Raw genomic sequence first — 13,618 nt, forward strand, 5'->3', positions numbered from 1 at the left:
AAGATTACTATGCAGCTAATAAGTTATTTTTAGATTTGGGCCTTTCTCTTTCTTTGGTTTTACTCAACAGGGGCTTGTGTAACTCGCAGTAGTGTAGACGAGTTCCCAATCTTTCCCCCCCACACTGCGCTTGATTTAGAAACTTGAAAATGCTTGCGTCCTCCGAACAACGTTAATACACTCCGCTGCGGTGCACCTTCTTATGTCCTACTCTGACCGCCCCCTCCTAACTCCTTCACTTCCTGTCTCCTCTCCTGCACTTACCCTCCAAACTCCTCCCAACATCCTGCTTCGCTCTGCTCATTTTTCTGCTCTTGGCTCTCACCCTTCCACTTCTACTAATCAGGGATTGCATGACAAGCAGCCAGCTTTTGCTAAGTAGTTAGCTAAAGCTTGTGAAGGGAGGGGAAAGACAGGGTCTTTCAGATGTATGGCATCCTGTATGTCTCCTAGGAGCACATAGCCAGGTGTTGCAGAACTTGTGACTGTGGCTACCCTGGAGCAACACAAAGTGTATCGGCACCTCCATACATACTACACTCAGGACTATACCTTTTGGCCCTTCTGTCTAATAGGATCACCAGCTTTGGGTTTTATCTTGAAAAATCTAGAGCAAATAATTTAGTCCACCTACTGCTTCTATGCCATCCAACAAACATCTATAATTTATGAGTTGTATGAAATATTCTCTACCCCTAACGTGATGTGTGATGCTCTGTGGCTTTTGTTTAACATCTATAATACGTAGTATTTATAAAAACACTATTGTCCTGTCCACTATCATGCATATTGTTGCTATGAGCCCTCACTCCAATAATCTCCTGTGCAAATCCCATGCCCACATCCAATAGCCTTATGTGTATGCTTGCATGGCATGCTATCCTTTGGCTAGGCCATCAATACTAGATTGGTAGGAGTCCAACTCTTGACACACCTGAATGATTACTGCTGTGTAAAAGTACCCTTACTTTTACTTGACAATCTTCTTTAGGAATTGCATCACATCACCGGGAGGCATCATCATCATCATCTGACTTGTATAACAGCAGCTGGGAAACCCACTTTCAACGGCACCAACATAGAGAACCTTCTCCAGGTTAATAGAATGGTAGAGTTGGAAGGGACCTCTAGAGTCATCGGGTCCAACCCCCTGCTCAGTGCAGCATTCACTAAATCAGCCCAGACAGATATTTGTCCAGCCTCTGTTTGAAGACTTCCATTGAAGGAGAACTCGCCACCTCCTGTGGTAACTTGTTCCACTCCTTGATCACCCTCACTATCAAAGTTTAATTTGTGTCTCCTCCCCTTCACGTTCATCCTGTTGCTTTTAGTCTTTCCTTGTGCAAATGAGAATAGGGCTAATCCCTCTGCACGGTGACAGACCTTCAGATATTTGTACACAGCTATCAAGCCTCCTCTCAGCCTTCTTTTTTTGCAAGCTAAGCATTCCCAGATTCTTTAACGGTTCCTCATAGGATATGATTTGCAGACCGTTCACCATCTTGGTAACTCTTCTCTGAATTTGCTGCAATTTGTCTGTCTCTTTTAAAGTCGGGTGCCCATATCTGAGGGAATAATTAAGAGCTGGAACTCCGTAAGAAAGGCGGTACTGAACGAAAGATGGAGAGAAACACATTTCAAAATAATACATGGAGCAATTTACGGATTCAACAAACCCCAAAATCCTAAGGGCCCAGAAAGACTACAAGCATGTCCGAGGTGTTTATCGCCCAAATCGGACTTTTTACATGGCATCTGGCACTGTCCCAAGATCAATACATTTTGGACAAAAAACCCAAAAATTGATACAAGATATGGGAGGCCAATTCCTTCAGTTAATGCCACAGTCATTCATACTTCACATACTGCCAAACCAGATAAAAATGACCACAATGACCCATACTATACTCCTAATTAGTAAAAGATGTCTCCTCAATAGCTGCCTGGAGGCTAAACCTCCGGGAATAGAAGAGGTCATACAACAATTAAAATACCTTTTAAAAATGGAAAGAATCGAAATAGAACGACAGGTGGAATCCCAAGCCCAAAAATTTTTCAAAAAATGCAGGGAATTCATTGAAAAGTTTATTAACCCCAATGAAGTTAAAGAATGCATGACACAATTCATCAACACAACATGGTACTATGGCCAGAAAGATATGAACAACTTGGGAATATTGAGGGTGTCGTGAGAGAAGCCGACCATATGAGACCTAGTATGCGGACGGGTTTACTGATAGATGATATCAACAACGAGTCTTAATGTTTGTTTGTTTTTTATTTGTTGGTTAATAAAGGTTATAATATATAGGAGAAGGAATACTATGGGAAAACAGGTAAAGTTCTACAGCAACAGATGTGAAAGACGAAATATATATGAATAACATAGAGAAGAATACGCACAAAAAAGGTCAAAAAATGGAAATTTATTGCATAAGAAATACATAGAATGCACTTTTATATGTAATATCTCTCGAAACAATTACCCATGTATGTAATTCATGAAAATGTTAATAAAAAGGAGTTTTCAAAAAAAAAAAAAAAAAAAGGCGGGTGCCCAGAACTGAACACCGTATTCCAGATGAGGTCTGACTCAGGAAGAGTAGAGGGGAATAATTACCTCACATGCACGCTCGGACAAGAATGCAGTTACTTGAGAAGAGCGAGGCTCGCTCGAGTAACTGACTTATCCGAGCGTGCTCGCTCATCTCTATTGATATCATCAACCATTAAAGGGGTTCTGTCATTAGAAAAAGAATCAATACTTACCTATAGGTATAGATTGATAGGTAAGTATTGATTTTCTAATGACAGAACCCTTTTTAGAGTAATCTTGCTGTATGTATTACATTAAAGTAGAAACATCCTTTTTATTAGAAGAGAAGCTTTTATTGTTGCTCGGTGACAGGTGACTTAACAATTCTAAACAGCAATCAGTCACATTTAATCAACACTTAGGGCGCCCATACACATTAAATGAATGTTGGCCAAACATGCCGGCTTCAGTAAAACCAGTTGAACTTCTAATGTGTATGGGGGTGTCCAGACTCTCTGCGGCTGGCAGATATCAGGGTAAAGAAAGGTCAGGCATGTTAGATTTCAACAAGCTCGATCCTTCAGTCTCACTGCAGAAAAACTGCCATCTGAAGCATCTGGCCGCGGCTTACTCTGAAGACACATGCATGTCTATGGGGAAGTCAGGAGGAGTAGCTGTTGGTTGAAGGACAACTCTCTGATGTGCATGGCCAACTTAAGAATGAAAGCAATATATGGGAAAAGCAGGATAAAAGCAATATATATATATATATAAACAGTAACACTGAAGCAGTCTGGGGTCATACAGGGCCGCCATGACTTGGAACTTGAGATCTAGAAGGGTTCATTACTGATGAATCGCTTGAACATTTCAAATGCTTCTAAAGGTTTGTCAGTTGGCACCATGTGACCGGCTCCCTGCGAATCAATGAAAAACAAAAATGTTATATATAATTTTTGATTATTCAGGATGTCATAACTCCAGAAAGACAACAATTGAATGCTGGAAAAACACAGAGGACCCCAAAAAAATTGTTCACCCAATTAAGAAAACTCATTAAAAAAAATTAAGTAATACAGATAAAATGGAACTAATTGCTTGAAGGGGTATTCCAGAGATGATGAGACGTTTTGTAAATTTTTCACCTATCCACTGATTAGGTGAATACTGAAAGAATGATGAAGGGTCCAACTGGTCTCGTTTCCCCATTCCACCTAACTTCCATGTGGCTCCTCCCACCCACAGTGATGTCATTAAATAGAGTGCTGGCCATGAATGCGCAGCCACGGCCCCATTCATTTCAATGGGGCTGATGGAAATAGCCGAGTGCTTTATACTCAGCTATCTCCAGAATTCTATTGAAAATGAATGGAGTGGCGCAGTGTATGTACAACTGTGGCTCCGTTGCTGGGTGAAAACGTTCGGTGGTCTTACCATGTGTTTTATAGTTGAAATATGTTGGTGATCTTTGTGATTTATAACAGATTGTTACCATCCCCCACTCATGATAGAGTTAAGCATATGTTTAGTTAGTCAATTAGATTGTCTAACATTTCTGAATAGCTGCATATTGCTTATCTATTAACAGAAACTTCTACTGGCAACTTCATCTCCAAGTTTTTTGTTAAAAAAAAAAAAAAAAATTCTGGTGTCCGAATTATACCCTGATTCCTGTGTTACCTTCTCCTACTGTGACAGAAGTCACCATGAACCCTTATGTAGATTGTGAGCCCCCTACTGGTCTAAAGTTTTAATGATGATCTGAAACTTACTGCATACATACGGTAACAGAACCAAGATTCCTATGTAGATACGATACCCGAACCAAGTATACTGCATAAATACGATAACAGTATTATGCTTGCTACATAGATACTGAATCGCAACCAAGCCTATTACATAGATGCTGTACTGGAACCAAGCTTACTACATTGATACTGTACTAGAACTAAATTTACTACATTGATATCTTACCATAATCATGCTTACTACATAGATGTGGTACCAGAACAATGTTTACTACATAGATAGCATAACAGAAATAAGCTTACCACATAGATATAGTAACAGAACCATTACTGCATAGATATAGTACTAGAAAATTGCTAATGTTTGCCTCAGGCAGAAAAAGATATCGACTAATTGTGTAAAAGAACTGCATAGACTTGACATACAGTTGTCTCCCCATTTTTATATGTTACCTGTGGATTTTTTGCGGGTGAACAGTTTGGATTTGTTGTGGATTTTGACGCCCCCATTGAAATCCATAGGGAAAATTCAGGATAAATTTGCAAACATTTCACAGCATAAATTGAAAAAAAGTTAGCCAGTAGAGCAAAATGTGATTGTTCCTAGCAAGAGAAACCAAGTAATCTTCTAGATATGATACCTTTTAATGGCTAACAAAAATACATGATGTTATTGTGAGCTATTGAACCTGCTCAGGATTCTTCCTCAGTTATATCAAAATAGATCCGAAGAGGCATGTGTATATATACACACATACATATGACAAGGCACAGACATGGATGTGATTAATTTACACTTAAAAAAATACCAGAACAGGATGAGTAGAGAAATAAATAATTAATTAGTCCACTGATAAGGATGTGAAAGTTTTATGATCCCTGAATTAATGTTAGGGCGTCACCAGGCCAGAGTGTTATCTGTGCTATAGATTTCTCATACTTCCCAGTCACGCATGAATCCTTTTGAGGAATTTAGCCCTGTGTTGAAAGTGTCAAAGGTGGTTATAAACGTGTACTTCCAAATTCTTTTATGGCTTTGTGATTTGAAATTGCCTATTAATATGGTGACTTGCTGTGGATTTTGCAGTGGATTCATTGCAGACTTTGCTGCAAAATCCAGTCAATAGTCTTCTGTGAACAATGGGTGACATTCATAAAACCTTTTATGCCAATTTAAAAAAAACAAAAAAACAAATTTTTGCACAAGTGGGGATTTGTGAAAATGTGCAATTTTTTGCTTTCTGCATTGCTGTCTGCTACTTTTGTAGAACTAGGACTAGCACCTACAATCGCTAGGCCTACCGTATCAATGAAGATTAATAGGTAATATGCATGGACCCCATGGACCACTTGGGCTTTATTGGCCATGACACAGTAAGAAAAGTTAATGACACTTCACAACTAGAACCAACAGTGAGAAAATACAGGAACAAAGACTAAGGGTAAAGAACAACTGCGTGCTGTTTATACCTTCACAGTTAGAAGGGTGAGGCTGCTGAAGTCTTTTGCAAAACCAGCAATCTGTAACTGTGTTCCATCATGGTACATCCAAGGACGGTAGGAGTCCTCTACCTGCAGAAGATCAATAGATACAACAAGGACATTGGTGGGCGGTAAATACATATCACATAGAATTACTGAGTAGCAGGAATAAAACATGATAGAATAGGAGCAAAAAGATAGAGACTAGATGGCGCTACTCCTGATGGAGAAACAGAACACCAGTGCGCCATGGTAAAACACGCACTTTATTTACATTAAACAAAATGATAGAGGAATTATGCATTTTGTGCCCAAAACAGGGCATACATTTTTGATGGCGTCCGTAAAGGGGCTTTAATCTGCATCGGCATCAAAATACGGCCTTACATTAGAAGACTGGTGCAGGTCTATTGTGTCGGGGGGAGGGGGTGCTTGGCATGTAAAAAGCAGACAGTCTGTCTAACCTCATAGGCTTTCTAATGCACTGCTATACTGATGTATAGCAGTGTATTAGAAAAGTAATAGAAGATACTGATAATCAAGTCCCCCAGTGGGACAAAAATAAAAAAGAATAAAAAAAATAAAAACTACAAAACCATACCCTTTCCCCTTTACAGCTCAGATGATAGTTGTTTTTGGGTGCGCAAAAAGAGCGCTTCAAAAAGAACCAATAGGTTTCTATAGAAGCGCTTACATGAGAGAATGTAGTAGCACAAAACAGCACGCACCTAACAAAGATAGAACATCGGCTATCTTTGGTGCGCGCTGTGCAGGAGTTTCCATTTACTCATATGGGAAGCATAGATTCCCCAATGCTTAGAGCAGGACATTTAAAAGGTGCAGCCCAGAAGCACATTTTAAATGTCCCGCTGTAAACTCCTGTTAGTCCCTGCGGGGATTAGGGGACTCCCCGAGGGTTCCGTTAATCCCCACGGGGACTAACATGAATTTACAATGGGACATTTAAAATGTGCTTCTCAGCAGCACCTTTTAAATGCCCTGCTGTAAACTACAGGGTATTTCTCCTGCCCCCTTGCTGGGCAATTTTCCAAAGGATTTCCCTATAACGGGGAGAGAGAGGTGGGTGGGATTACAGGGCTTTCCCTGAGGCATTTCCCAGAGAGCATGATAGGAGGGGACACGGCTAAAGGGATCCTACCCTAGCCCCACCCCCTCTATGGTTTGATATGGGGAATCTCTGGGAGAATCCCTATAACCCCACCTCTCTCTCTAGCCCCTCACACTCTCTTTGTGCTATGGGGATATCCCTCGGGGGGTCCCCATAGCAGGAAGAGAGAGAACGGGACTATGGATTTCACCATAGTAGGGAGAAAGAGCGGAGCTATGGGGGATTAACCCATAGCCACGCTCCATCACTCGCTGCTGTGGGAAAAAACCCAATAGCTCTGCTCTCTCCCTGCTATTGGGAAATCCCAAAGCCCTGCAGGTCTTCATCTCTCACTCACCTCCTGGAGCATCAGTGAGAATTTCATGCGCATGAAGCTTGGGCCTTCTGCGCATGAAAAAATTGCTCGGTCATGTGATTTCGGCAGATTCGAGCAGCGCTTTTTTTTGCACGCCTATTTGTGTGCAAAAAAGATGCTCCTGTGACCGAGGCGTTATCATGTAAAAAAAAATGTTTAAAAAATCACACGTGGTATCACTGCATTTGTAAGAACCCAGAGAAAAAAGTAGAATGTTATTTAACCTGCACAGTGCATGTCATGAAAATGCAATGCAAAAAACATGGCGAAAATAGCTAATTTTACCTATCTAGAAAGTGATCAAAACGTCGCATGTGTCAAGAAGTTGTACCATCAAAAATTACAACCCATTCTGCAAAAAAAAAAAAAAAATCTAATCACGTAACAATGCTGCCAAAAAGAAAAAAAAACTTAGGGATCTTTGACTGCAGCGATAAACAAAAACAAATTTTTTTTAAAAAGTGTGAAAAAGTTGCAAAAAAAAAACCTATATAAATTTTGTATTCACATAATTGGACAGACTTGCAGAATTAATTTAACATATTATGTATACTGCATGGTGAACGTCGTTAAAAATAAAAAACATGCCAGAATTACAGATCTTGCGAATGAATTACAGGTGAGAGCTGCCTGTGATTGGCTGAGCGCCTAGGCCAATCTGAAGCGGCTCTTTCAGCAGGCAGGGACAGCGGAGACAGGATGTGGCTGAGCCCCGGCAGCTGAAGAAAGGAGAGTATGTTTTTTTTTTTACACCAGTTTGGCTTGTTTTTGAGCGAAGGGTTTGTATTTAAAGCCCTTCCCTGAAAAACAATTAAGGGGTGCCGGCAGCAGGATCCTCTAGCGCAGCTGTCAACTGTGACATCTGCACTAGAGAATTCATTATCCCCTGCGGGGATGAAGAAAACGTCAGCGGCATATGACATGTGTTCTTCATCCCCGCAGAGGACACGGCAGCGGCGGACAGTTAAGTGTATGTATGTGTATATATATATATATATATATATATATATATTTTTTATTTTTTTTTTATTTTTTACACTAAAAGGAATGATTTTCAGGGAAGCACTTATATTTAAAGATCTTCCCTGAAAATCACTTCAGGGGTGCCGACAGACCTGCAATCAAGCCACCGCAGCAGCTGCTGCTCAATTGAAGGCAATGCATGGACCTTCAGACACGTGTGTTTTTGCGCGTACAGGGGTGCGCACCTATCTATGCACATGCTCATGTGAAGCCACCCTTATAGTGTTGTAAGTCCTGCGGTATGCAGTAGAAAACACTACATTATTTCCTGCAGACGCAATGACGCTACCTGATTTCTATAACAACTCAGTTTGCCGATCTCAGCGTGGAAATCAGAAGAGCTACGGAGAGGCGGCAGGTCTCCTGCATTACATTACAGGCTCTCAGCAGCGTTCTGGCTGTGGAAGCATAACCGGGGAAAGTGAGAAATTGAGATTTTGCTACCATCAAATATTGGAAACTGGTAATGCACATCTAGCACTTCATCTGCTCTCTTTTTTTCTTTCTTCTGTATGAGGAATGAAACATTTGGACATTTCTGAAGAACATTTTTGATATTTTATATGATCACATAAGTCTGCTTACCTTCAGGTTAAGCGAATTCACAAACCACTCAATGCCCAGAAAGTTGCATGCCATGTCTAAGTCTCCACTATACAGCAGGATGCGATACTTCTGCAGAGAAGGACAGACAACAGATAATAGCAATTATAATTAATATATGTTGCCTAGCCAGAAGGGGTTGCAAGAAAGAAAAAACAGAAAGTAGAAGTTCTGTAAAAAGCAATGAAGAGACATAAAATAATGGGGATTATTTGTTTGCAGTCCCAAATCAAAAAGTGGATTTTTCAGTTTTGTTAGCATTAGTTTCACCATATACCACTAATACTATATAGCATCTTCCCTTGCAGTCTGTGGGGAGTTCGAATTCCCTGTTCTCCTCCTGTGTATAAGCCTGCCACATTGATTTCATGACACGGAGGTGTCCGGTGATACACATTATGCCAGCAACAGGCTATAGAAAGTACTACTAGGCACTGTGGTAGATAGCTGAGAGGTTTGCCATTTTGTCTGCATTTTTATCCACTGTGAAGATGCTATATTGTGTCTCTAATCTAATCCCCTGGGGGAAGGAAACATTGCCCCCCCCCACCTCCACAAGAATTGAAGGAGCAGCGCTTTGTGTCCATAAACTGGTCAAACCGGTTCTAACCAGCAGAGAACTACTTAACTAGGAATGTCATGGTGTAAAGGGCCAGGAAATGGCTGACTGGAGAGAAAACAGGAAGTATTTCCTTCGGACAACAAGTCAAGAATGAATAGAGCATGCTCAAGGGAAGCTCCTCCCGGGTGAATGATATCACAGCTACCTCACAAATACCTCCCTATGAGAATGGCCTATCAGCACACAAAATTATGTAACTGTATCCTAAATTACTTAACTTCCTGATTTGAAAGCTTATATAAACTTTTACCCACCTAAATAAAGACAGACTCTTTTGGGACACATGATGTAGACGTGTGGTCTTTGAAAGGTTCTCCAGGCCTGTACATTATTCTTATCTAATATGGCACCCACAGTATATCGAATAGCAAAAATTGCGCTTACAGCACTGTGACACTGAGATTCTTGGAATTGTATAGCACTATTGGTCTCTGCACTGTATGGCACTGTTGGTCTGAACATTGTATAGTGCCATTGGCTTGGGCAATATATGGCACTATTGATCAGGGCACTGTATGGTGTTATTAGTCTGGGCACTGAATAGCACTATTAATGAGGTTACTCCCTAAAGATAGTGAATGCTGCCAGGCATCACTGCGGCTCCCGCTATATGCTCTGTTCCATCCTGATGACACAGACTGCATGAAGCAGGCTGTAGAAACGCGTTGATGGGAAGTAGATTAGTGAGATAAGATTATCCAGTGAGCAAGTTTAGTGCAGTGATTAGCTGGCCATCCGATACCCTCTGTCGGACTGCTGCAACGGTGCTTAGCTAGTAAGTTTAATATTATGGCAGCCAATGCCATAGTAGCCAGTTAGGTAACTCCTTTAGGGAACCAACTGTCTTGAATTAATACTCCTATTAACCCTTACCAATCCACTGTCTAACGTCTAAAGACATTCTGTTCGAAACATGTACAGCTCCGATATGAGAAGACGTCCGGCAGGGTATTCTTACTGTAGATTACTGGCTGCTCTGTTTTTTCGGGGCCTCTCTGGCATGTCACATACCGCAGTACTGGCTCTAGCCAGCAGATGGTGCCATTGTATAATGGCGCAAAGAAAAAGCCCCCTAGCACATCCCGAATCCAAAATTGGATTGCAAAGGGTTAAATACACTAACAAAGGGCCACTGGTATTTGGTGTAGAACAACATATCACTAAACTAGTGTCTGCTCTGACGGTCTGGGCTGAAATTAACCCCTTCTCAGCTTTCCTACTTGTTAATGGGAGGCTGATTCAAGGAGACTAGGAGGCAATAGAGTGTGCCCCAAATATCACTGGGCATACACTTTACTTCCCACAGACTGATGGGATGGCCGAGCTCAGAACTTAACCCTTTCCTCTCCACTTCATCAGCTGTAAGGTTGAGAGAAATTAGATGAGATTGGGGAGGAGTGAAATGTGCTTTGTACATTAATGATCATACTCACATTGCCCTGCTAGAGGCTATCCCCTTCTCCTAAGTTACAAAAATGTTTTTAAAATATGGAAGGTTTTTAAAAATAGTGCCTATCTGCTCTGTTGAATAGGGTTAACCCTTTCCAATCCACTGTCTGACCTCTGAAGACATTATGATTTAAGTCTGTACAGCTCCGATGTTGGAAGAAAATCCATCGGGGTTCTCTTACTGTATATTCCCAGCATCGCTGCTGTCAGAGCCTATCCAACGTGTCACCTCATGCAGTACTGGCTTTAGTCAGCATATAGCGCCGTTGTATAATGACAGAAAAGGAGTAAGCCCCCTAGGAAAACCAGGATACAATTTGGATTGGAAAGGGTTAACAAACAGTATTAGGACTGATTAAAGAGTGCATTGGATATTGGAGGAGAGTTTTGTGAGATATATTATAAACAGAATGACTGTCTACCAGATCATGGATTAATGTTTTGAGTCTGTCCAATTTTTTGATTTTAAGAATAAATTAATAAAAGTTAGTAAATTTTAATTTCTTTTCCGGTGACTAGTATTTGTAAATTTAAAAGAAATATACTGCTTCGGTGAATTCAATATATGGACAGTGTATTTCACTATGTAAAGTGTAAAGATTATATAATAGGTTTGATTTTGGAGGTGGGGGTATTTGGTTAGCCATGCAGTATAATTCTTGGATTGTAGCAGCTAGTGGCTGTTATCTGCATGACACTTTCTTAATGTTTAAGGGAACCTCTCATATAGAATATGTAGTCCAGCACATTGTACAGCAGGAAAAAGGAAATAGATAGATATATAGGTTTATGGAAAAGGATTCACAATTTATAACTTACACCTTCTGGTTTCTAGAAGTCAAGTGGGCGGTACAATTAGTGATTGACAGCTATCACTGCATGATTATATATACAGAGATAGCAGTAAGTCAATAAGTAAGACTCCCACTGGACTCCTAAGAATATGAAGAGCAGAGATTTACAATAGTAAATTATAAGTTATACTGAATATTTTACCATAAAATTATGTCATATTCGACTCAGTTTTTCAGCTTTATAACATGCCTCCTGCAGATAAGATACCATGCTCAATGTGACAAGTTCCCTTTAAATACCTGGCTTTACACGGCAATTCATGTGTTATAGGGGCTTCATCAATGTAAAATCATATGGTGACTGAACTATAATCTCATAGGCAATACACAAACTAATATGAGCTATAATCTTATAGGATACCAGATGAGCTCACACCTCATTTACTCACCTTCTCTTTTAGGAGCTGAAGGTATTGGTCGTGTGCATTAGTCATCTCTCTCTCAAAGTCCTGGAATACTTCTTCGCTGTGAAATAATAGATGGTAATAATGCATAGGCTGCAGCATAACAAATAATTATTGGGCTTTATTAACCCAGCGCCGAAACGGGTTTTATTTTTTTTCAACCCCCCCCCCCCGTTCGGCGCGAGACAACCCCGATGCAGGGACTTAAAAAAAAAACCGCACAGCGCTTACCTGAATCCCCGCGCTCCGGTGACTTCTTACTTACCGGTTGAAGATGGCCGCCGGGATCTTCTTCCTCGGTGGACCGCAGGGCTTCTGTGCGGTCCATTGCCGATTCCAGCCTCCTGATTGGCTGGAATCGGCACGTGACGGGGCGGAGCTACACGGAGCCGGCATCCTGCACGAGCGGCCCCATTGAGAAAAGAAGAAGACCCGGACTGCGCAAGCGCGGCTAATTTGGCCATTAGACGCCGAAAATTAGTTGGCTCCATGGAAACGAGGACGCTAGCAACGGAGCAGGTAAGTGAAAAACTTCTTATAACTTCTGTATGGCTCATAATTAATGCACAATGTACATTACAAAGTGCATTAATATGGCCATACAGAAGTGTATAGACCCACTTGCTGCCGCGGGACAACCCCTTTAACTCTTGAGGTGGTCCCACTTTGCAATGATCACTTTTAGCAGAAGAAATAAGAAGGTTATGATAAGTCATTGCTCTGTCCAATGAGACTCTTTTCCTTTTACCCTAGGCCTTTTGGTGCACTCAACTTATGAATGTGGGCCATTCTGCCATTCAACTTATGAATGTGGGCCATTCTGCCATTCAACTTATGAATGTGGGCTATGTGAATAAATATGTGCAATTTAATTCTTAACTCACTTAGCAGGCTTAAAATAAGACCCTAGCATGTCTAATTCTGCTTGTAACTTTTGAGCCTTGTACTCTTACCCAAACAGTTTCTACAGAACTACCGTTCCTTGAAGCTTGAATCTGTGGAGATATATGCTTTCCTAACATAAGTTCGTTCCTTCCAGCCTTCAATCATGTGTATCATCCCACCAAGTTTCCATGATACCTATGATATTATATTTCTGTTCCTCTGTTAGAAGCACCAATTCTCCTTGTTTGTTTCCCATGCTCTGTGTATTTATGTAGAAACATTTTAGTTTGTGATCGATGTCTCTTGTTCCTCTACTTTCCTTCTGTATGTTTTATCTTTGTTCTTTCTTTGCATTTCTAATAGCAAGGTTCACAATTGTATTAATTAGCTGTATATTGTTCCCTAGCCTTTCCCTTCCCTTCCCATATTGTTCTAGTTTAAAGCTCTCCTGATGAGTGTAGCAAGGCAGCTGCCAAATATATGCTTTCCTGTCTTTATAAGATGCAATCCGTCTCTAGCAAGAAGTCC

General features: G+C 40.8%; 1 protein-coding gene across 1 annotated transcript in view; it reads right to left on the reverse strand.

The window, feature by feature from the left end:
• Window positions 1-2,168: 2,168 nt before the first annotated feature.
• The window catches only part of LOC136588068 (lysosomal protective protein-like), a 34,220-nt gene continuing 22,770 nt past the window's right edge, over window positions 2,169-13,618 (reverse strand). Inside the window, exons 12-15 of the mRNA XM_066586977.1 lie at window positions 12,191-12,266; window positions 8,859-8,948; window positions 5,755-5,856; window positions 2,169-3,453 (exon numbers count right to left, since the gene is read on the reverse strand). Coding sequence (XP_066443074.1) covers window positions 3,370-3,453; window positions 5,755-5,856; window positions 8,859-8,948; window positions 12,191-12,266 — 352 coding nt within the window. The 3' untranslated portion in view covers window positions 2,169-3,369. The remainder of the gene's footprint in view (window positions 3,454-5,754; window positions 5,857-8,858; window positions 8,949-12,190; window positions 12,267-13,618) is intronic.

Source organism: Eleutherodactylus coqui, chromosome 13 (assembly GCF_035609145.1).
Source record: "Eleutherodactylus coqui strain aEleCoq1 chromosome 13, aEleCoq1.hap1, whole genome shotgun sequence".
Taxonomy (NCBI): domain Eukaryota; kingdom Metazoa; phylum Chordata; class Amphibia; order Anura; family Eleutherodactylidae; genus Eleutherodactylus; species Eleutherodactylus coqui.